At 41.5% G+C, this 25415-nt stretch overlaps 1 protein-coding gene across 4 annotated transcripts; it reads left to right on the plus strand.

Annotated features, from left to right (window-relative positions):
- The first annotated feature begins 537 nt into the window (after window positions 1-537).
- Window positions 538-16867, plus strand: LOC104086920 (receptor-like cytosolic serine/threonine-protein kinase RBK2). Of its 4 annotated transcripts, none has more exons than XM_070181154.1 (11): window positions 543-1019; window positions 1122-1250; window positions 8187-8253; window positions 8348-8710; window positions 8837-9088; window positions 9197-9351; window positions 14647-14726; window positions 14811-14946; window positions 15041-15190; window positions 15342-15382; window positions 16395-16625. In XM_070181154.1, the coding sequence occupies exons 4-11, from the start codon at window positions 8365-8367 to the stop codon at window positions 16408-16410; spliced, it is 1176 nt and encodes a 391-aa protein (XP_070037255.1). In that variant the 5' UTR covers window positions 543-1019; window positions 1122-1250; window positions 8187-8253; window positions 8348-8364; the 3' UTR covers window positions 16411-16625. The 4 variants fall into 4 exon arrangements, 3 of the variants coding, with proteins under 3 accessions (XP_070037261.1, XP_070037255.1, XP_009589567.1); XR_011409438.1 differs by having other exon boundaries at window positions 546-1019; window positions 15305-15382; window positions 16395-16453; XM_009591272.4 differs by lacking the exon at window positions 15342-15382 and having other exon boundaries at window positions 549-1019; window positions 16395-16867.
- The last annotated feature ends 8548 nt before the right edge of the window (window positions 16868-25415 follow it).

Genomic DNA, 25415 nt, shown 5'->3' on the forward strand with positions numbered 1-25415 from the left:
ACTATTTTTTTTTATTTTTTATAATTGTTGTAAACTTTTAATTTGCAAGTTCAAAAATAACAAAATCAAAAAAGAACTTGCAAGTTAATTTGAAGTATTATATATTATTCAATAAAAATATCAAATGAAAGTCTTCGGAGCTTGATCCTTACATATTGCCTATTGATCTTATTAAATAATTTTTTGTAGCCACTTACTTTCAAATTTTAATTTTAAAATTGTAAAATTCAAATTTAAAATTTAAAATTTTAAACTTCAAAGTTTAATTCTAAGCCTTAAAAGTTTGCAAACACTTAAGTATCAATAACATTGAATAAGAAAAATAAAATTTATTTTAAAAAAAATAAAAAATTATACGACCCGGTCCAGTCCGCTAAACCCGAACCTAGATGGACAAAAAAAATCCTAAAAAGTACAAGCCCACTAACTCAGCCCGTTACCTCCAATGTTGTTAAACGTACGGACGTTACCTCTCTATCACACCCCCCCCCCCCTCTCTCTCCCCAAAGGTCCCAACCATCCCCCGGCACTTTCTCTAAATAGGCAAAAGTCACTCTCCTTTCTACGGTGTATCTGTCTCAAAATTAAGGTTGCGATTAATACTAGGGACCTTAATATTAGCAATTTAATTTGTTCCTCAAACTCCCTCCACTTGTCACAAATCTTTACTAAGAAAGATCACCCTCCCCTCTCTTAGGGTGGTGGGGTGGGGGGTGGGTAATGGTGTCGTGAAAAGTTTCAAGAATGATAAGGGTAGAATTTATGATTTGGGATAAAGGGATCTTTAATAGAATCTTTTCTTGAATTTTTGGACAAACATGGATGATAATTAATTACTAACAAACACACATTTGTTGAGGTTGTTTTCTCTTTTGACTTTAAACATGGCTCTAGTAATGCAGTATCGGTCCACATTGGTATTCTTACGTTGGATTTTGTCCTCTATTCAATTGCTCTTCTTATAATGTTCCTTTGGACTCTCTGTTCCATGCCTTGATCAAGAATCTTAAAAATATTTTGTGAGTTCCTTGTTTCTTCTATTCTTTTTTATTTTTCATCTGATTTTCCTTGTTTTATGATTTGATTCATAGCTTTTTCCTTTTTTCTTGTTTATGATGCAGAGAAGGAGAAAGCTGTAAGTTTCCGCGCTTGTGTAGAGCAATTGTCTTTGCTTTTGTGTTTTATAGGACTTTTTTTTGTATAAAAGTGGTGGCCGGACCAACTTGCATGCAACTCGACTGTTTTATCGGGTACCTCCTACATTCCACTGGTCTAACGAAAAAATGTCTTTCTTTCCTTAGGGCCCTTTTGTTCTTAGCCTGTAATCTGTTTTTTTTTTTTTTTTTTTGGGGGGGGGGTGGGGGAGGTTCTTTTCTAGGTGTGATGGGGTAGGGGTTGTTTTTGGTTTTTGTAATTTTTGGAGTATAAGCTGACTGGATACGATATTTTCACAGGGCATAGTTGTAAATTAAAGTACATCTTGTCTATCCTACCATCGAAAGTTGATAGGGCAGAAATTTGAATGATGCGTCGCCGGCACGATGGCCGTGCGATCCGTCGAGTTATCATGAATCATCGCAGCAACGGGCAGAGCCCGCGTCGACCTTTTATCTAATAAATGCATCCCTTCCAGAAGTCGGGGTTTGTTGCACGTATTAGCTCTAGAATTACTACGGTTATCCGAGTAGTAGATACCATCAAACAAACTATAACTGATTTAATGAGCCATTCGCAGTTTCACAGTCTGAATTTGTTCATACTTACTGTTACGCGGCGCCTTCCTGAAGTTCCTTGGAAGGGCGACGTAAGGCTAGGCAACCGATGTCAGTACGGTTGCTGTCCGCCAACTGAGGTCCCCTCCGTACGCTAGACTAGATTGTCAGTGCCGTACGGGAAAACCAATGTCATGAGCAATTGAAAGAGAGCAGAAAAGAGAATTGAGAATGAAAGAAAGCTTGATTGCATTGAATGAAAGCTATTACAGAAAACAAGACGGTGTCGGGGGGAGAGACACCAGTACAGAGAATTGTTTGCTTGCTTGAAAGTTTTGATTGCTTGGTCCCCCTTAATAATGCTTAAAAAAATAAACCAAAGTTACATGACTAGACCTATGAAAGCTGGAAAATCACACTTAAAGAAAATGCAGCAAAACTACTCTATATTTACAATGAAAAGGACTTAGTCTTCTACAAAGCAGCAGCAAGTCCGTTGGCAGCAACTTTGTCTTTAGCATCAGGGTCTGCGCGCGCGGCATTGTCTGCGCGCGCGGCGCTGTCGGCTTTTGCCTGTGGCTGGGCGCTGGCGATGGCTATCGGTGGGGCGACAGAGGCACATGCGCGCTTGTCACTTGGAGCTGCCGAGACCACGGGGCCGACCGTGGCGACGGGCGTTGGGAGGCTGGCCAGGACGCCACGGGGCGCGTCCAAGGGATCATGGGGCATGGCTGGAAAGCCGCCCATGACATTCTCCCCCACCTGAGTTGGCGACGTCCTCGGCGCCTTCCTTGCAAGGTAATCATCAATCAGGCTCTTGTAGGCTTTGAGGTTTGTTCCCCTCTCCCAAGTATTCTCCTCTGCATCACATCCCTGCCATTTCACCAAGAACTCCTGGTGATCTTTTCTTGAGGCGTGAATCACTCGATCATCAAGAATAGCTTCAGCACGCCTTTTTCCGGTTGAATTGGGGCCTCGAATACTTGGTATTGTGAGTTGGCTTCGTGAAGGATCCTCCACATCTTCCCGAAAAGGTTTCAGGAGACTGACATGGAAAACAGGATGGATTTTCCACCAAGCTGGGGTATCCACCCGGTATGCAACTTTCCCAATGCGCCTTTCAATGGACAAGGGTCCAATATATTTTTGCAATAGGCGAGGGTCATGGACCCCTGCAAACAAGTACCGCTTTGGGATTTTGACCATCACTTTGTCTCCCACCTGGTATTCCACAAAGCGGCGATTCTGATCAGCATGCCTCTTCATCCGCTTTTGGGCTTTGACAAGATAGCTCCGCACTATCTCCAAATTTTGCTTCCATTCTTTTGAGAAGCTGGCAGCCCGAGGAGATTTTGACATGTTTGGTGCGTTCACTGTGTGTGGGAGTAGCGGTTGCTGTCCGGTAACAATTTCAAAAGCGCTTTTGTTGGTACTTGAGCTCTTTTGTGAATTGAAACACAGTTGAGCAGCATCCAGAAGCTTCACCCAATTCTTCTGCGATCCGGTCACAAAGTGCCGGAGATATTCCTCTAGCATACCATTGAATCGCTCCGTCTGGCCATCAGATTGCGGATGAAAACTTGAGCTATGACTCAATTTTGACCCGAGGCACTTAAAGAGTTGGGTCCAAAAATTGCTAGTGAAGCGTGAGTCGCGATCACTAACAATGTCTTTAGGTAAGCCCCAATACTTGACGACATGAGAGAAGAATAGTCGAGCTGTATCTTCTGCTGATATATATTGTGGGGCTGCTATAAAGGTAGCATACTTGGAAAACCGATCCACCACAACCAAGATAGTTGTGAGATCTCCGACCTTGGGCAATCCGGTGATGAAGTCCAGGGAAACGCTTTCCCAAGGTCTTTTTGGTACAGCTAGTGGTTCCAAGAGCCCTGCCTGCGTCAAGCGGTCTGACTTATCTTTTTGGCATACTAGACAAGTCTTCACATACTGAGCGACGTCATCGACCATTTGAGGCCAATAATATGCACGGCGAAGCAATGCCATGGTGCGTTCCTCGCCGGGATGACCGGCCCACAAAGTATCGTGGCATTCTGCAAGAAGAGTCCGTCGCAGATCTCCTCCTTTAGGAACATAAAGTCGGTTCCCTTTCACCTTCAGGAACCCATCTTCGGTGTAGAACTGGCGAGTCTTGCCCTGTCCTACCAAATCAACCAAATACTGTGCAGCAGGATCCTTGATGAGTAGATCCTGTATCTGGTCTTTTATGGTGGTGGTTACTTCGCTTCCCTTTAGGGCGGCGAGAACACACATCGATGCTAGATCAGCTCTCCGACTGAGTGCATCAGCAACATGATTGGTCTTTCCACTTCGGTACTCCAGGTTGAAGTGAAATTCCGCTAGGAGTTCCTGCCACCTAGCCTGTCGTCCATTCAGCTTTGGCTGGGTCATGAAATGGCTAACGGCTGTATTGTCTGTCTTGACCACGAATGGGGCTCCCAGTAGATAATGCCTCCAAAGGCGTAAGCAATGAACGACAGCCAATAATTCTTTCTCATGGGCGGCATAGCGTCGCTCTGCATCCTTCAGTTTCCGGCTCTCGTACGCTACGGGATGCCCTTCTTGTAGCAATACTCCACCAAGTGCATAGTCGGAGGCATCCGTTTGCACTTCGAATGGCTTGGCCAAGTCAGGGAGGGCCAAGACTGGGCTACTGGACATAGCCATCTTCAATGCGTCGAAGGCCTTTGCCCGCTTGGGGCCCCAATCCCACGGGGTGGCCTTCTTGAGAAGTTCTGTCAGCGGCACTGCAATGAGGGAGTAACTTTTCACAAACCGCCGATAGAAGTTGCATAGGCCAAGGAACGACCTCAAGGCATGTATATCCTTAGGAGGCGGCCATTCTGTAATGGCCTGAATCTTCTGCTGGTCCATCTTGATCCTCCCTTCCTCGATGACATGTCCGAGGAAGTCAATTTGTTTCTGAGCAAAGGAGCACTTGGATAGCTTCGCATATAGTTCGTGCTCCCGCAATCGGGCTAGGACCTTCCGCAAATGCTCCAGGTGTTCTTCTAGTGTCTGGCTATATACCACAATGTCATCCAAATAAACCACGACGAATTCGTCAATGTATTCTCGGAAGACTTGGTTCATCAAGGTGCAAAATGTGGCTGGCGCGTTAGTCAAGCCAAAGGGCATAACCAGGAAGTCGTACGACCCATATCTTGTCACACAGGTCGTCTTGTGCTCATCACCATCGGCAATCCGAACTTGCCAATAACCTGTCCTCAGGTCTATTTTGGTGAATACCGTCGCACCACCCAGTCTATCAAACAAGTCTGCCATTAGCGGAATAGGGTACTTGTTTTTCACGGTGATTTTGTTTAGAGCCCGGTAATCCACGCAGAGTCGCAAACTACCATCATGTTTCTTTTGGAATAGCACAGGGGACCCGTATGGGGACTTAGAGGGCACAATGATCCCTGTGTCTAGCATTTCCGTCAATTGTCTCCGAAGCTCGGCGAGTTCGGGTTGTGACATTCTGTATGGCGCCCGGGCAGGTGGCTTCGCACCCGGCACCAACTCAATCTCATGGTCCACAGTTCGCCTAGGCGGAAGACGCTTTGGCATGTCTTGTGGCATGATGTCTTCAAATTCCAGAAGTAACTCCTTCACGGGTGCAGGAATGGGACCCGAGGAGCGTTCTATATCTTCCATGCAGAGGGTAGCCAGGAACGTGGGTTCATGTCTTTTTACCCCCTTCTTCAACTGCAAGGCCGAGATGTTCTCGGCTGCCATCTTCATGGGAATGCACGGAATAATGCAGGGCTTGGCCCCATTTGCCCCCATCATCAGCAGCATGTCTGCATACGGTGCGGGCATGGTATTGGTCTGTCTCAGGAATTCCAACCCCACGATTAACTCAAAGTCATCTATGATCACTACGCGCAGGTTGAACTTTCCTTCATAAGGGCCAAGCTTCACTGGTACTTCTTTGGCTATTCCACCCACTGGTTGAGGTGGTGAGTTGATAGCCTTCACACGACCTTTGCCCTTTCCTACGACTAGTCCAAGACGCTCCACCTGAGTCGAGGCTAAGTAGTTGTGGGTGGCACCTGTGTCTATCATTGCCCGAATGGGCTTGCCATTTACCTTCATGTCAACGAACATTAGGGTCCTCTCTTGATGAGGAGGAGTCCTCAAATTCGCCTTCTTATTTCCTTTCCTGGCAATTGGACAGGGGTCCTTCTTCTTGCGGATACCGGCACTGGTACCCGCTAAGGGCTCAGAAATGGAGCCAACAATTGCATTGAATGCACCTACTGGCTCGGTCTGGTCCGCATCATCGGCGTCGTCATCCGTCCCATCCTCAAAAGCTTGATGGGCATTCATCTGTGCATGTGGACATTCATTATTCCAATGTGGTCCGCCGCAATGGCGACATCCTGAGGGGGGCTTCCTCCCCCGATCATTGTTGTTAGATGCAGCACTAGTACTGCCGGAAGAGGGAGTCTTGGATTTGGGTGCACTCCGGTCTCCTCCACTTCTGCTAGGGCCACTAGTGTTTGGTTGGCCCCCTTTGTATCCTCCTCGGACAGGCTGTTGAGGCCTATCCTTCCGGGCTTCCACTTGGTAATCCCCAAGGCACTCTGCTGCTTGGATTGCCTTAGGCAACGTGTCTACCCTTTGTCTCTGCAACTCCATCCGGGCATAAGGTTTCAACCCTTCCAGGAAGGTGAAGAGTTTGTCTTTGTCCCCCATGTCCCGGATGTTCAGCATGAGCGCGGAGAATTCCCGCACGTAATCTCGCACTGATTTGGTCTGGCGGAGCTCCCGCAACTTTCTCCTGGCATTGTACTCAACATTTTCGGGGAAGAACTGTAGGCGTATGGCTGCCTTCAGTTCCGCCCATGTGTCGAGGGCATCTTCACCTGCCTTGATGGCTTCGTACTTCACCCGCCACCAGAGTTTGGCATCACCCTGAAGATACATGGCAGCAGTTGCTACCTTCTTAGCTTCTTCCAGGCTTCCCACGGCATCGAAGTATTGCTCGATGTCGAAAATGAAATTTTCCACTTCTTTGGCATTCCGAGCTCCACTGTATGGCTTTGGCTCAGGAATTTTCAGCTTTTGTGCCATGGGGGCGAGGTTCACACCACCCCCAAATTGGTTTCCGCCTCCTCGAAGTAGGCCTTGTAAAGCAGCATTGACAACATTGAGCTGGCCTGTCAAGTTGTCAATGGTTTGTTGCATGGCAGTCACCCTGTCTGCCTCTTGTTCCCTGTTGGCTAAATCCTCGGCACGCTCCTGCTGGAGGACCTCAAATTTACCAAAAATTTCAGCTGCCTCTGTGGCTGCTGTTTGCCGGTCTCCTTCAGAGTCGCGGCTGATGTTTTCTATGTCAACTTCGGCCTGGATGAGTCTGCGGTCCAGGTCGTCCAACCTTTGCACTAGGCTGGTTTTTAGATCGGGCACCATTTCCACGATGGGCCGTAATGCGTCAACTGTTCCCTCAAGGGTCGCGATGCGATCCCCATAATTCACCATGGTCAGAAATGGTGGTAATTGCAATGTGATCCCTCGTCCGATGTCGAGCCTAGGCTCTGATACCAACTGTTACGCGGCGCCTTCCTGAAGTTCCTTGGAAGGGCGACGTAAGGCTAGGCAACCGATGTCAGTACGGTTGCTGTCCGCCAACTGAGGTCCCCTCCGTACGCTAGACTAGATTGTCAGTGCCGTACGGGAAAACCAATGTCATGAGCAATTGAAAGAGAGCAGAAAAGAGAATTGAGAATGAAAGAAAGCTTGATTGCATTGAATGAAAGCTATTACAGAAAACAAGACGGTGTCGGGGGGGAGAGACACCAGTACAGAGAATTGTTTGCTTGCTTGAAAGTTTTGATTGCTTGGTCCCCCTTAATAATGCTTAAAAAAAATAAACCAAAGTTACATGACTAGACCTATGAAAGCTGGAAAATCACACTTAAAGAAAATGCAGCAAAACTACTCTATATTTACAATGAAAAGGACTTAGTCTTCTACAAAGCAGCAGCAAGTCCGTTGGCAGCAACTTTGTCTTTAGCATCAGGGTCTGCGCGCGCGGCATTGTCTGCGCGCGCGGCGCTGTCGGCTTTTGCCTGTGGCTGGGCGCTGGCGATGGCTATCGGTGGGGCGACAGAGGCACATGCGCGCTTGTCACTTGGAGCTGCCGAGACCACGGGGCCGACCGTGGCGACGGGCGTTGGGAGGCTGGCCAGGACGCCACGGGGCGCGTCCAAGGGATCATGGGGCATGGCTGGAAAGCCGCCCATGACAGTATATGCGTTAAATCCGAACTTCCTGACTCGAGCATTAACCACCTGCAATCCATTTGAATTCTTTGTTTTGGGATTAGTTATATTTTCCTTGATGCAAGACCAAGGAAAGCATAAAAGGAAAGAGCAAAATCTTAACTTTTTGATTTGATATGATTTGGATAATTTAAAACTGCTAAGAGAATCATTATGGATGCAGTACATACCTCAGAACAAAGCTGTAGTTTCTGCACAGAAGAATCTCGCTTCCTCAGTTTCTGCTCAAGGTGACATAAGCTGTATTCCGAAGAAGTTGTGTTTGACTTGTTTCTTTTTTCTTCTGATTCTGATGGATTATCTTCTCGAAAATACTTGTTGTAGACCTTACGTTGTTTGAGATGGAAAATGATAAACATGATGATTCTTCTCCTAGAGGAATTATTGAAGCGTGCATCAGAAACCAGGAGAATGGCTCCGATTCTCCTAAAGCTAAACCCTCAGGTTCTCACTTCTGCTTGTCAAATCCACGGATGCCCTCTCGATGGCACAAGTTCTTCAAAATGTGGAAGAGAAGCTCCATCAAGAGACTACCTACCTTTCCACCTTTAGCCGTTCCGAGGATATCGAGAAGGAAAAGCAGAAGTGCGAGGGAGAATGTAGCAACAGGTTTCTATCACTTCAAATCCTCCTGGAAGAACTTCAGCCTATCTGACCTGAAAAATGCTACCAATAATTTTAGCGAAGGTTTGTAATCTGGTTTAACATCTCTCTCTTTTTTGCATTCAGGCTAATACATTTCTATATGATTATATTTAATACTCTTTCTTGAGCATAAATGTGTATCCTACAGTTGATCTCCTTGTTTGACAGAAAACTTGATTGGCAAAGGAGGGTATGCTGAAGTTTACAAGGGTTGTTTGCCTGATGGTCAGCTTGTCGCGGTTAAGCGCCTCAATAAAGGTACACCAGAGGAGCAGGAAACTAGCTTCCTATGTGAGATTGGTACTATAGCACATGTAGACCATCCTAATACCGCAAGGATGGTTGGTTATGGAGTGGAAGGAGGGACATACCTTGTTCTTGAGTTATCTTCTCAAGGGAGCTTAGGATCATTTCTTCGTGGTCTGTCTCAAAATTTCTCATTACAAGACTAAATTTCTCTTCTTGTAATGGATGAACTTCCCTTTTTTGCTTTAACACAAGGTACTTGCCTGTTTTCTGTCTTTTCAGGCTCAAGGGATAAACTAGATTGGGCTGCCAGGTACAAAATAATTTTTGGTATTGCAAATGGCCTACTTTACCTTCACGAGAATTGCCAAAGGCGGATTATACACAGAGATATTAAAGCTGATAATATTCTACTTACGGAGGATTTTGTGCCTCAGGTACTTGCATTTAAGATTGACAATTAAGGGAAGAAAAGATTATATCCAACATATATGCTGAGATCATGTGTGTTACATAAGTAGGGTTTTCAATAGTTGCCCTGCATATATATGTTTTTTCATATTAGCCTGAATGCTGTGAAGAGAGATGTTAAAATAGATTACGTACCTTCGCTAAAATTACTGGTAGCATTCTTCAGGTCAGATAGGTGAAGTTCTTCCAGGATTATTCGAATGGATAGAAACCTATTGGTACATTTTCCCTCACACTTCTGCTTTCCCGTCTTCATATCCTCGTAACAACTAAAAGTGGGAAGGAAGCTAGTCTCTTGATGGAACCGCTTCCACATTTTGAAGAACTTATGCCAAGGATAGGGAGTAGTGAATTCGATAAGCAGATTTGAGAATCAGAGGGTTAGCTTTAGGTGAATTAGAGTCATTACTCAGCTTCTTATGCATGCTCCAATAACTCCTCTTGGAAGAATATATTCTCTGCTTGTATATGGTCAAAAGCACTTTAACTTTAAGACTGACAATTAAGTGCTACACAGTAAATTTCTTAACTTTGTCGGTTAGGAGACCTTGGCTCACAAATGGTTGGATGCGATTGTTGGTTTGTGGTGGATTTTGTTAATGATTATTGGTGGTGGGCTTTGATGATAGCTTCTTCTAAGAAAGCTAGTATCAGGATGGGGAAAGGGATATAGAGAGGTGCAAAGATGGCAATAAGTGAAATTTAGTGACAAGCCTGTTTATTGTCACAATAAGTGGTGTAGTAGCGTGGAACATAATATAAAGAGGAGCAAAGAGAGAATGAGTTAGAAAGTGGATGAGTACATTTTTATGTGTGATATATCCTATGTACTGCTGAAAGAATGTTTTCTCATGGAGACTAGCAGGAGATGCGACTGAGAGGAGGTAGTGTACTAGTGGAAAAAAGGGAAATAGAGAAGAACAAAGTTGTAAGAGTAAGGATTAGGTGCGCATATATCATGCGAGATACATCGTGTATAACGTTCAAATCACATGTTTCAACAGCATCCTTTTGAAGAAAAGACAAGCTTTCATAACAGAGATTCCTTTAATGGAGACTAGCAGGAGGTGTGACCGAGAGAGGCAGTGTTCGTGAGAAAAGAGAATAGTGAAGAACAAAGATAGCAAGAGTAAAAACATGGATGGATACAAATTGGATAGTTTTGTGCGATACATCCTATGTACTGCTTGAAACATGTTTTCTAATGGAGACTAGCAGGAGAGGCAACAGAAAGAGGTAATGTATCAGTGGGAAAGGGGAAATAGAGAAGAACAAAGATAGAAAAAGTTAAAAATGGATGGGTACACGTTATATGAGATACCTCGTGTGTAACGTTAAAAACACGCGTTTCAAAACTATCTTCTTGAAGAAAGGACAAGCTTTCATAAAAGAGACTCTATAGATAACGGAACTGGATACGTAACTTGAGAAGAAATCTGATTCGGAATACTAGAGAATGTGTGATTTTTTATTAGTTATTGAAAAAGTTTCAAGGTTGCTCACCTACTGTAGATCTCTGAAAGGGAAAGGCTTCAACAAAGGTGTGTTTTCAGTCAAAGGTTTTGACCAAGGAAGTACAACATGCCAAACCATGGACTTGAAACAAGTCTAGACGTCAAGAGCTCCTCATAAGGTGATGTGCTTCTCTTGGATTGTGGCAAAGGAGGTTTGCCTCACTACTGATAACCTTCAGAAAAAGAGGGTTACCCTTATGCCGCAGATGCTATTTATATGGCTGCCAAACGGGAACCATTAATCATCTTTTTTTGCACTGACCAGCTATGGCAGTTACTTTTCAACTTTTCCAGTATCAAATGCCCCATGCCTGGGAATACATGGAATTTTTTGAGTTGTTGGTATAGGCAAGAGTTGGAAGAAAGTGAGAAAAGAACTCAAGATGTTTTGAAGACAAGCAAAAGTCAGTCAAGAGGATTAAGATTGTATCTTGTTATGTCACTTCTCGTGTGGGATATGCAAATGAGGTAGAAACATTACTTGAATTTATAGAGTCCCTCTAAGTTTAGAAGAGGTCTACACTTTTGGATTTTTGCTCACATGTATAACGTTCATGTGATACTCACATGTATAACGTTCAAATGATACCTCACGTGTATAACGTTCATGTGATACCTCACATGTATAACGTTCAAATGATATCTCACATGTATAATCAATCTTTTATGACTGTAATTATTACCGGTTAAGTAAGAAACAAATTCATGTGATATCTCATATATGTAATCTATCCTTTATGAATATAATTATTACCGGTTAAGGAGAAAAAAAACAAATTCATGTGATATCTTACATGTATAACGTTCAAAGTATAGATAATATTCCAGCACTACTTTTATGCCGTTTGTGGATCTAATTATTACTGTTTGAGAAAAGACGAACTCATGTGATATCTCACATGTATATAACGTTCAAAACACATATTTCAAAAGCATTATTTTGAATAAAAGACACACTTTCATAAAAGAGATTCCTTTGGTAGAGATTAGCAGGACAGATAGAGAGGTAGTGTATGAGTGGGAACAGGGAAATCGATAAAAACAAAGATAGCAAGAGTTAAAAATGGATTAACATTCAAAACACATGAGACGCGACAAAGAGAGGTAGTGCATTCGGGAAATAGAAAAGTACAAAGATAGCAAGGAACTAAAAATATATGAGCACAAACTTATGTGAGACACATTGTGTATAACGTTCAAATCTCGTGCTTCGAAAGCATCCTTTTGAACGAAAAATAGTTTTCATAAAAGAGATTTGTTTAATAGAGATTAGCATGAGAGGTGGCCGAGAGAGATAGTATATTAGCGGGAAAAGGAAAATAAAGAAGAACAAAGATAGCAAGAGTCAGGGGTGCACACATGAATTTTTCATAAGCGGTGTCGATATTTTGAAGTAGTGAGAAAATGAACAAATAATTGAAACAATATTGTATTTAAAAAAACATAATTTAAATTATATTAATAAAACATAATTCAAAATATGTTACTACAACTCACCTCAACAAATCTCCTTTTTTTAGAATGTATTCATAATAACCTATAATACACTATCTTAGACATTTTTGTAGATAACTGCAATCAAGCAAAATATAAAAAGTAAAATCATGTCAACCAAGTCCAAAAGTCAGTTTAAATTTCTTTCGATGCAAAGATACAGTTGTAAGTTTATACTTAAAATTTAATGACTAGTTCTAAACTTTTAATTACTAAATTTCAAATTTTCTCTTCTTGATCGCCAAGATATAATGCATAATCGTCGTTTCAACAACTATTATATCGGTTTGCCAGCTTCATTTTGTATAGTGCCATGGACAGGACCTATGGGTGTTGACGTGCATGCCTTAATACCTGGTCGTTTGCCCCGAACTGCTGTTTAAGGGATGCGAAATACCTATTGCGCTGCACTAAATTTCAGGGCTTAAGCTGCTGTGAAGACATTCAATGTTTGTGAAAATTTTGGTTGTCAGCATTTACTAGTTCAGCAGTCACACTTGGAACTCCTTGACACAATGATAGCCTCTAGAAACCGATGTGTTTGTCTGTGTATAATAGGTAGCCTATCTAAAAATATTTCTAAGAAAAAAAAAGTTAAAAACAAAGTTTGATGAGGATTGTTATTCTGTAAGTCAGTGCCTTCTGAGTGTAAGAGTGTTTGTCTATTAAGGTCATTCATTTGATTAATAATAGACATGAAAATATCCTTTTATTCCAGATGCACGCATGTGAGAGATCTTTGAAATTAGTTTATTCATTGTTTGTGATTTGAATTATTTATATCTATTTTAAGGAAATTTTTCCTAATTGAGAGGTTTTTCATGTATGTAGTTAAAATAAGGTAATGCACTTGTCATGTAATGTAAAGTACTTGAGATATACCTCCACCAGAAAGCAGTTCAAAACTAAATGGAATTTCTATTATTTACATGAGAAGAAAATTAGTGAGTGGTATGGATGATTGTCGAATTTCCTTTCGTATACGCTAGACAATGGAAGGAAGTCAAGTCACTGGTAGTTTAACATTTCATGTATAGTATATCATATGATGTTTTGGCTCCAAGATAATAGTAAAGTTAAACATCAGTTTGTTTTCTATGAAGTAAAGCCCCAGGTTGTCCTGGTAATCAAATGTTACTCTTTGGACTATAAGAGTGCGATCATAGACATGTACTGATGATCAGAATTCCGCATTCTCCATTCTGTTTTTTACAAAGAAGATATTGAAGAACACGATCCTTTCTTTTATGCTTAGCAGCTAAGAGTATATTCATGGATGGAAGTGCTTCTCTGAAGACAATTTGAAAAAAATTTATGTCATCATATTCTCCGAGATATCCTTTATAATGTAGTAGCTTACCATCTAGTGTACGTGCAGAGCGAATTTTCTTTGACATAATCATTTTAATGCATGAATCTTTGTTTCTTGAATGAATGATGATTATAGAAATTTATTAATTAATTTACAGGTGTAAGTTAATAAACGGTCCGAAATCATCTTTTTTAGTTTGGTTAGGTTGTCCTCCATGATACAGTCCCATTTTCTAGCTTGGCATTTCTAAGCGTGGAATTTTTGTAGTGTCTGTTTTTCTAATTGCTGGTGGTGGACTGGAGGTGTAGAGGTTGTGACATCCTTTGTGAATCTAGTGTTTATCCACTTTTCTAAGAACACAGATCTTCATTATTGTTAGGATATAATATTCATATTTGTATCATATCATTTTGTGTTCCGAGATGTCTGATCAAAGTTACTGTATGGCATCTATTCCTGGAAAAATGTGTATATGATTATATGACATGACGAAGATGTATCAGAAGCATATCATACTTACACTACGTAATGTAATAATGCATGAAGGAATTTACATGAGAATATGCAATACATGGACGATCTTTATATTTCAGAATGTATGCTGGAGAAATCTGAGAGAGATAAATTTCATTTGTCCCAGGATTAGAAATAGAAGTCACACTTCCATCTTCTGTATTTAGTTTTATATATTAAGTACAGTTAACGCATAAGCCAGTCTAATAACTGCAAATTGCAATGGTCCAATAGTCATGATAAAGAGAAATTACTAGCGAAGAGGTTCTACTTCTCATTTTAGTCAGTTAAAGTATTCTTTGAGTTCCATGCAATTTAGTAGACACTATGACTTGAGTGTTGGTTGTTTGCTGCAATTTACCCTTGATTATTGCCTATTCTAAGCATGTGGGCATACACTAACGATGGTCAGCAAATTGTGGATACAGATTTGTGACTTTGGCCTTGCGAAGTGGCTTCCCAAAGAGTGGACACATCATAATGTGGGCAAGTTTGAAGGCACATTTGGGTCTGTCAGTCGCTGAAATCTGAATTGAAAGCTTTGAATATGTCTCTATATCTTCATCTAATGCATTCTTCTTGATATTTTCAGTTATTTTGCTCCGGAGTATTTTATGCATGGCATTGTGGATGAGAAAACCGATGTATTTTCTTTCGGTGTGCTGCTATTGGAGATAATAACTGGAAGACAAGCATTAGATGATTCACAGCAGAGCCTTGTGCTTTGGGTACTTTCTTGTGTCAAGTCTTGAATCATATTCTTTTTTTCTGTAGTTCAGGAATACATCCTTACCATACGAGCATACACGTATTCAACTGTAGGCAAAGCCTCTGCTCGATAAGCACGACATGAAAGGACTAATTGATCCTGTTCTTGGTGATAAGTACAATCCAAAAGAGATGCGGCATGTTATTCTAACAGCTGGCTTATGTGTAGAACAGAACCCACTTATGCGGCCTAGAATGAATCAGGCAAGTAGTTATTTTCTATCACCCTGATTTCCTGTAGTTTTGCAATTCAAGTTATTTTCGTATTATAGAGGTGCGTGTTCTTCTGCTACTATATTATTCCATTTTTTTCCACAGGACTAGGGACTCGCTAACTTTTTGATAAGTTTACTAGGTTAATTCTCAAGGCAAAAACTTCCACTTGGGGCACAAGAGGTAGAAATACAAAAACTGCTGGTTATAACTTATAACTCTATAGCTAGTAAGAGATAGCATTCAATCATCTATCTTTTCTTCTTGATATTTGAAAGGATAAATTATTTTGTAGAGGTAAAAAATAGAGGTTACAATTTGCAATTGTTGAGCCATAAGGAGGGTAAAGCTATTAAATCCATTTGATCATCTAACCCATAAAACAAGAGTTGAGAAAACTCCAATATATCAAGTGCATGTTGTTGTATGAATTTTATATAGTAAAAGAAAAGAAAATGCTGTAGTGTGCATTTTAGGTGAAAATAAGTAACCTGCTGATATATAGAGGTCTGCACATCTGCTTATGTATGCATAGGAACCTAAATGAAAAAGGGAAATTTTCTTGATTGCAAACACTTGTAAGAAGTTCTCTGTTATGTTAATTACTAATTTCAGTATACATTTTGTCTTTCTTTTTCTTTTTCTTTTAGATGGTAGCAAAAGTCTTTATGATCTTGATAGATACCTGCATATCTTTCAGATCGAAAGGCATCCATACACCGCTCACCTCCACCAACATCTCTATTAAATATATATGCGTTCGTTTTTTATAATTCTTTAAAATAATCTATCTCATTAACTTTCCAGTATCACAACACCTCTTTCAGTGTTTATCTTTGGTCTTCTTCCTCAAGGGGCAGCCCGGTGCACTAAGCTTCCGCTATGCGCGGGGTCCAGGGAAGGGCCGGACCATAAGGGTCTACTGTATGCAGTCTTACCCTGGATTTTTGCAAGAGGCTGTTTTCATGGCTCGAACCCATGACCTCCTGGTCACATGGCAGCAACTTTACCAGTTACGCTAAGGCTCCCCTTCTTTAGCGTTTTTCCTCATTCCACCTAATTTTGATTCATCTTATGAAGAACACAATGGCTGAAATTGTTGGAGCAGCTAGTACTTCTCTGCGACTAATCGTCCTTGCATTAACCAAGAGAAAACTTGTCCAGATCAGTAACAATGATCCTTTACTTATTGCAGGTTATGGTCCTGCTGAGAACTGATGACGGCTACAATAAGAAATGCATGCGAAGGACATATTCAGAAGAACTCCTGGATGCAGCCGAGTACAACTCGACAAAATGTTTGCATGATCTTAAACAGCTTAAGCTAAGAAATTCAGTTTCTGAAGACAACATAAAGACCCCTTAGCAGCTTAGCTAGAATTGTTAATCATTTTGTCACATAGTTTAGTCACAGCTTAAAGGAAAATTAAGTTTTTTGGGTGTGTTTTTTACCCTCATATGTACTTTCAGATAATCTTCCCTGTTTTGCATGGAATTTGAGAAAGAGGTATAAAGGCCCTCACTCATTCAAATGCCATGGGAAACATAGTGACCCGCTGCCGAAACTATTTACATTAGGCAGCTGCGAAAGTGTATAAAATTTGTATTTTTTTGTAATTTGTCTTGCCCAAATTACCACCCTGTAATATGAAGCCTTGTCCAGTCAAACGTACGCCATATTTATTGTTTACTTTTTTCAGTCATATACATAGTTTACACATTGATTATACACAATTATACATATATATTATATAAATTATGCATATATTATATCTTCATCGGCTATTTTTAATTTAAGAATTAGGTGGGCGGCTATTTATGTTAATTCTTCAATTTTGAACCAATATCTTAGGCCCAAGAAGAACTGTAGTCGAACTCCTAAGAAGAATTAACCTAATAGCCACTTAACCAATCACGTAAACTAAAAATAGTCGATGGATGCATAATCACATAGAACCCAGATAGCTATTTTAGTAAAGATCAGATATGCTAGAAGCCCATATTATATTAAAAACATACAAAAGGAGAAATATATATTTTTAGCCACTCCCTAAAATAATTGCCGACAATATATATATATATATATATATATACACTTTTTGGCTAGCGAATACAATTAGTTCCATTGCTTATTCATTCCTCTCAAATTAATTGTCTAAAAAGCAAAGCTAATTGTCACTTTCCTTTTTGGTAATGCTTTTGAAAAAGATTACTTTTAAAGCTCAAAGAAAGAATGAACAGATGTTTGAATTCAAATATGACCAAGGGATTATTTCTTGCCGTTTATTCTATTTATTTATTTTGAGTTAACTAGATACCACTTTATTTTGTTGACGATAGCTATGCTTTACGACCGGATGAATGTTCCTCTTTGTTTGTGTATTTCCTTTTTGTTATTTTCCCTTTCCAGATTCTACTTATCTGCATCCCGAATAATAGTGTGAAATTTTCAAGAATTTATGTTAAACAAGTATGTAAAATTAGTTAAACAGCGGCACCAACAAATCACTAAACTCTTTGTTGTTTCTAATTTTATTTCATATGTGCGTATTAAATTGATTACCAAACTTTATGTTCCTTTCAAGGAGGTCTTTTAGTGATATTTTTGCACGCATCTCTGTGGTGAAAATGATAGGAACCAAATCTCTGAAGGCCAGAAAGCAAAACATCTAAGTTTATCACATGCTTCGGATTGTTTCATTTTTTTCTTTTTAACATAGTTAAGAAATGAAATATTTCTTCTTTCTTTTTTGAGTTAGTTTACTGATTGTAATTATCCTTATATTATTGTATAGGTCAAAATCCATCTTTAGTCGAAATAGTATTAGTAAACCATTCCTGGGTCTAAATACCAGCGAAGGCCATGGTTGAAGAGTCAGCAAAGAATGAAGATGAGGAGTTGTCATCAAGGCCGAGGTCGAGCAACCCTGACACAGTTATAACGGCTAGTTTCAAGATAGGACACAAAAGAGAATATTCTAGTAGATATTCTCTGCACTTGTACTATTAGGGTTTTTAGGAACATGTTCCCTATAAATAGAAAAAGACACAATGATAGGGGGCATGTGATATTCATTTGTAAAATACACTTTGACTTGAGAGAGAGAATCAGATCTTATTGCAAGCATACCAACATCACCTTTTCACTAAAATTCTTGTCTACACTTTTTCATTAGATCCGAGAATAACTCAGATATTCAAAGAATTATCCATCACTCATCATTGTCAGAAAGAACATTAACCGGTTCCATCCTTTCTTGGGTGACTCATTCATTCTATTTACTTGAATGTCATTTATTATTATTCATCAATATTTAATGCTACATTATTTTCTTTGACTTATTAAATATTGTTGTGCGCTGCCGCTGCCATTAAAATATTCCTACGTAGTATTTATCGCACTTCTGAGAACTTCATCTTTGGGATATTATTGTTAACTAAGATTAACCCTCATGTATATAAATTAAATTAGTCGAACCAAGATCCAGATTTTTTGGTCAAACAATTTGGCGCCGTCTGTGGGGAATTCTTCGTTTCCTCTAGATCTACAATTAACGCAAGTCACTAACATCAAAAACCCCGAGATCTCCTTTCTTTGTGCGTACAAAACCCTACATGGTAGGTAACCAAGGAGAAAGGACAAAAATAGCAAGTGACTTCCCCAGCAACCTCATGAATATTATCAACGAAAGTTGCGAAACAATAGGCGATGACGTGACGCCCAACGTGTCCCCTAGGCGCGAGAGGTCACCTCCCTCACACTGCAGCATAACAAAACCTAGTGGAAAATAGGCCTCCACATCTGAAGAAGAAGGGACGCCCCCAACTGTGAAAAAACTCCTCGAATCATAGCTGATCGACATGCTAGTGAGCGTCCTCAACAAACCTGCTCCAGGCATGGCTGCAGAAACCGCAAGAGCTTGCATGATATAACAAACAAACAAGCAGTGCAACTGACCCAACCCTCCGACTACAGGTATAACTCACAATATTACTAACAGTGCAGGTGACAGTGCCCTCGCTACCGTTCTAAAGAGGATGGAAGAAATGGAGAACGAAAATAAAGCACTCCGAGACCAAATGAAAGAACATTAAGAACGAGTAGGCAAAATACCATGCTCTCCTAAGCTGCTGCCAAAAAGGGACGCTGCAGGTTCGTAGAGCAGCCACATAGGATGATGCAGCCTCGCATGCCATACCAAAAACCTTCAAAATGCCACCCTACCTCAGGATATACGACGGAACGACCGATCCTGAGGATCATGTGACTCATTACATCACAGCCGTGAAAGGCAACGACCTCGCTTAGGAACAAGTGTCCTTTATCTTGCTGAAGAAGTTTGGTGAAACCTTCTGGGAGAGGCATTAATATAGTATTCACAACTACCAGCCCACTCTTTAGAAACCTTCGAAGAAATGGCTAACAAGTTTATAACTGCCCATGCCGGAGCAAAGAAGGCGGAAGCAAGAGTAAACGACATATTCGCTATCAAGTAGTCCTTGGGAGAGGGACTAAGGGACTTCCTCTCCCGATTCAACAGAGTAAGGATGACTCTGCCGAACGTATCCGAAGGATGGCAGTCGCAGCTTTCCAGAACGGGTTGAGTAGAGATGGTTCAAGAGCGACTAGAAAACTGTTGAGCCGATTGATGAAATATCCCCCAACCACTTGGGACGAAATCCATAATGCTTATTGCACCGAAGTCCGAGCAGACAAGGACGACCTCAACGAACCACTCACCAGCTAACCTCGGTATAAGCCGAATCCAGAAAAGAACGAAGAGACAACACCAGAAGGGATCACCTAGTTCCGCGACCCAACAGAGAATGGAACCAACCATATGTTAGGGCGGCCGCCGCACCTCTCCCCCCCTCCTCCCCGCTTTGAAGAAGTTTTATCCCAGCCAAGAACTGGGACTCACCAGAACGAAAGAGGTATGCCCCCTTTATTATCTGCTCACAATTTTTGTTTGTCACCTATAGAAATAGTCTACGCTCTTGAAAACTCGGAAGAAAGGTGAAGTGGCCGCCGAAGATGAGATCGAACCCGAACACAGAAAATCCGACACCCTCTGTGAGTTCCACCAGGAACGGGGACGCAAAATAGAAGATTGCATCGCCCTCAGACAAAAAGTCATAAATATGTTGCGGCAAGGACACCTCAAAGAGCTATGAAACGACAAAGGGATAACTAACTTTTTTGGAGGACGTGAACACCAAGGCCCACCGAAACCGCTATCACCAGATCGTACTATCAACATGATCATCGGCGGCGATGACAATGCCTCCATTAACAGCGTGAAGTTAACCACCGCCCACAAGCTAAATCGGTCTATCACCCACGAACGACACAACGGATTCGAAGAAAGTATCATCTTCGATGAGTTGGATGCCGACGGTTTGACTTTTCCTCATAATGATGCCCTCATTATTGCTTTATGCATTTTAGTTACTAATATAAAACGCATCATGATGGATGATGGAAGTGGATTATGCATTATCCATCCCCGAGTCCTCACCCAAATGAGACTCAGGATAGGATAGTGTCGCGCTGCATCACGCTAACCAGTTTTAATAATGGAGTTGAACGGACATCCAGAGAAATTACACTCCCTGTCTTAGTCGGTGGCGTGACCCTGGAGACGTCATTCCACATCATAGACCAAGACACCGTGTACAATGCCATAGTGGGACGACCATGGATACATTCCATGAGAGTCATCCCCTCCAACCTATGTAATTAAATTTTCAACACCATGGGGTATATTCAGCATACGCGGAGAACAACGCACGTCCCGGGAATGCTACCGCATTTCCTTAGATAGCACATCAACATAATAGAAAAAAGACAAGTAAAAAGAGGCATAGCAATCAACAAGGTTGAGGTCGACACAAGAAGAAACTGAGGACGTCATCATGGATCCTGACACGGTCGAGGCTGCAGGTTCGACCATAGAAGACCTCAACCCCGTTCAATTGGACCTCAACGACCGTAGCAAAAAGGCCTATATCGGCTGCAAACTCCGAGAACCAGGTAAATTCAGTCAGTTCTTAATATCTAATGCATATTTATTTACCTTCAACCATGCAGATATGCCAGGCATCCCAAAGGAAATCGCCACGCACAAATTAAATGTTGACCCATTCCACCCCCAGTAAGACAGGCCAGGCATAAATTCAACTTTTCCATCAACGATGCAGTCCGTGAGGAGGTGGAAAAACTGTTAGAGAATGGCTCCATTAGGGAGTCGAAGTACTCCAAATGGATCACCAACGTAGTGATGGTCAAAAAGAAAAACAGGAAATGGCGGATATGCGTGGATTTCACAAACGTGAACAAAGCATGTCCGAAGGATTCGCTCCCATTACCTTATATCAACCAACTCATCAACGCAACAGCCGGGCATGAACTATTGAGTTTCTTGGACGCTTCAGGCTATAACCAAATTCTTATGGAGGAAGAAGACCACGTTCATCACCCACCAGGGAACATATTGCTATAGGGTCATGCCATTTGGGCTGAAGAACGCGGGGGCTACATATTAAAGATTGGTAATAAAGATGTTCAAAGACCAGCTCAGTAAGACCTTGGAGGTATATATAGATGACATGCTGGTCAAGTCCGAAAAGGCAGAAGATCACATCGATCATTTAAAAGAAACTTTCGATATACTCATACGGTGCGGAATGAAGCTGAACCCGGAGAAATGCGCGTTTGGCATAGCCTTGGGAAAGTTCTTAGGTTTATTGGTGTCACATCGAGGGATAAAGGTCAACCCATACCAAATCAAATTTATCGAGGGGATACCAAAACTTTTAACCACCCAAAAACAAGTCCAAAGGTTGACATGTCGAATTGCCGCCCTATTAAGGTTCATCTCACGGTCGTCGGATAGATGTCACAAATTTTTTGGCGTACTAAAAAAGGACAACGGCCTCAAGTGGACTCTCGAGTGCGTCCAGGCTCTGCGAGAACTTAAGGCATACCTATCATCACCACCCCTACTTTCACAATCCGAACTTGGGGAGCAACTCCTCGTCTATCTAGCCGTCTCCGAGGTAGCGTTAAGCGCAGTCTTGATCCGCAAAAATAAAGGTACGCAATATCCTATCTATTTATATTAGCAAAACACTCGTCGACGCCGAGACGAGATACCCGCACCTTAAAAAATTAACTCTGGCCTTGGTCGTAGCTTCACGAAAGCTTAGACCCTATTTACAATGCCATTCCATCTCGGTCGTCACAACCTTTCCCCTGAGGAGCATTTTGCACAAACCTGAGTTGTTGGGGAGGCTGGCCAAATGGGCCATCGAGCTAAGCAAGCACGATATCACATACCAGCCGCGAACGGCGATAAAGTCTCAAGTGCTCACCGACTTCATCGCCGACTTCAGTGCACAAAAAATGCTTGAAATCGAAAGGGAAGCCATCCAAGCTTCCCTCCAAACACAAGGCCTTTGTGTCCTATACATCGATGCACATCTAACGCATCAGGGTCCGGACTGGGATTTGTACTCGATGTCCTTACAGGAGAAGTAATTCGCCAGTCCATAAGATGCCCGGATATGACTAACAATGAGGCCGAGTATGCGGCCGTAATTACATGGTTGAGGTTAGCGCTGAAGTATGGGGGAACACGGTTGAGACTCCGTTGTGATTCTCAGCTCGTAGTCAACTAAGTCACAGGGACTTTCCAAATCAAGGAATAAAGGTTGCAAAAATACCATACCAAAATATGCAAGCTATTACCTGAGTTCGACGAATGTCAGCTCGATCAGATCCCACGGGCGCAAAGTGTCGAAGCAGACAACCTCGCCAAACTATCTGCGGCTACCAAAAGCATCACAACCAGGGATAAAAATGTAGTCTATCTCCTTAACTCATCATTAGACCAAATCGAAGTAAGAACCATAAACTTAACTTGGGACCGGCGCAATCGCATTACCGGTTGAAGGGAGAACATTCCCAAATTTCTTGAAAAATCTTGGCCAATCATAGATCCCTATGATGTAAGGAAGGAGCCACTCGACCCAGTCAGAAATATGAGAAGACAGATGAGGAGGCTGATCGTTGGCTACATAAGGGAAGATAAAAAAATCACCATCAATCAAAATTCAGAATCAAAAGCAAATGCAGTAGGAAACAGGGTACTCATGAGTATAGTTCCAAGCTTCAGGGAAGCCGTTGACGTTGGCCACGACGTCCTCGATCCCGACAAAGAAGAAATTAAGCCAGAATTGATGATTAGCTTTGTCGTCCATCTTCACCACCAAACACTTGCCTCGTCGGTGGCGAATATTTAATATCATTCCCCTATAAAAGCCAGGGGCAAACAGGTGTATCAAGTGTTGTAGCGTTAGTTCGACCTCGGCTAGCTCGGTGAATTTGGTCAGCATCTTAATCACTTTGTAGACATATGGTGCAAGCTCAGCTGAGCAAACACCGTAGTGGCAACAAAAGTCCTCCACCAATGGGAGGAGATGAAGAGAATAGCCAATGAGGAATGGATAGGCATAGAGGGCACAATACCTAGGGCGGTGGACTTGTTCCACGTCCCCTTCATCTGGGATCAGCTTAACATGGTTGGGAAGGCCGCATTTGGCCTTAAGCTCCGCCAATTCTTTAGGCGTCATCGTTGATTTAAAATTTTTGAGTGCAACATCCGGTACTTTACTAAGATCAGACTTGGAATCGGGATTACACGGGATTATCCTCAGCAATGGCGTAAGCGCCCTCCCCATGAGAGGGAACACAACCGCCAAGGGAGCAACCCGACTACCCTCACCAACCTCAGAAGGTATGTTAGACATGATTCAATGTATAGAAGGAGAATAACAAGCAAGAGGGAATGAGGAACAATGTAAGTTGCTGAAACAAAGAGTAGAAAGGATTCTGTAAAGAAGATGAATGAGAAGCTATTGCTTAAAGAGAAGAAAGAGTTAGGAAAAAATTTCAAAATCAACAAACCTTCCGCTATTTATAAGGTTTGAGAGGCACCAGAATCGAAGCGGCGGATCATGATTAGCGCGGATATCGAAACGATAGAGACAATAAAGAGTCACACCTAAATTGATGTAATGCGTCGGGAAACGGTGTCATTATGACGCATGATGTCGTCACGCCACTTTTTCTCTTGGACCAGATGGCTCCAACAGATATCCCGGGAAATTCAAAAAATTCAAAAGATGCGGACCTTAGAAGGCCACGTAGCCCTGTCTCTATGACCACCGCCTCAGCCAACTCAATAGAATGGTATCATAAACGACATTGTCCGCTCACCGACCTCGTCCGTGGGAACGACCTCGATAAGCGGAGGGATTAATTATATAGGTCAAAATTCATCTTTAGTCGAAATAGTATTAGTAAAATATTCTTGGGACGCCACGTGTCGAAGTAATCTAATTACCAATGAAGGTCGTAGTCGAAGAGTCAACAAAGAATGAAGTCGAGGAGTTGTCATCAAGGCCGAGGTCAAGCACCCCTGACAGAGTTATAACGACTAGTTTCAAGATAGGACACAAAAGAGAATATTCTTGTGAATATTCTCTACACTTATACTATTAGGGTTTTTAGGAACATGTTCCCTATAAATAGAAAAAGACAATGATAGGGGGCATGTGATATTCATTTGTAAAATACACTTTGACTTAAGAGAGAGAATCAGATCTTATTGCAAGCATACAAACATCACATTTTTTCACTAAGATTCTTGTCTACACTTTTCAACTATCCGAGAATAACTCAGATATTCAAAGAATTATCCATCACTCGTCATTGTCAAAAAGAACATTCACTGGTTCTATCCTTTCTTAGGTGACTTATTCGTTCTATTTACTTGAATGTCATTTATTGATATTCATCATTATTTAATGCTATATTATTTCCTTTGACTTATTAAATATTATTGTGCACTGCCGCTGCCATTAAAATATTCCTACATAGTATTTATTGCACTTCTGAGAACTTCATCTTTGAGATATTATTGTTAACTAAGATTAACTCTCATATATATAAATTTAATTAGTTGAACCAAAATTCATATTTTTTGGTCAACCAATTAGAAGTTGGAAAAGCTTAGTCAGCTTGGGGGGCGTCTACATCATTGTTTTTACAAGAGACCATGAACAAAAAGATGATATCGTATATAATAATCCGATGAAAACCCTTACGTAAAATGACAAAACACACTCACATACAAAGAAAAAGTGACAAAGC

The sequence above is a fragment of the Nicotiana tomentosiformis genome, chromosome 1 (genome assembly GCF_000390325.3).
Source record: "Nicotiana tomentosiformis chromosome 1, ASM39032v3, whole genome shotgun sequence".
Classification (NCBI taxonomy): Eukaryota; Viridiplantae; Streptophyta; class Magnoliopsida; order Solanales; family Solanaceae; genus Nicotiana; species Nicotiana tomentosiformis.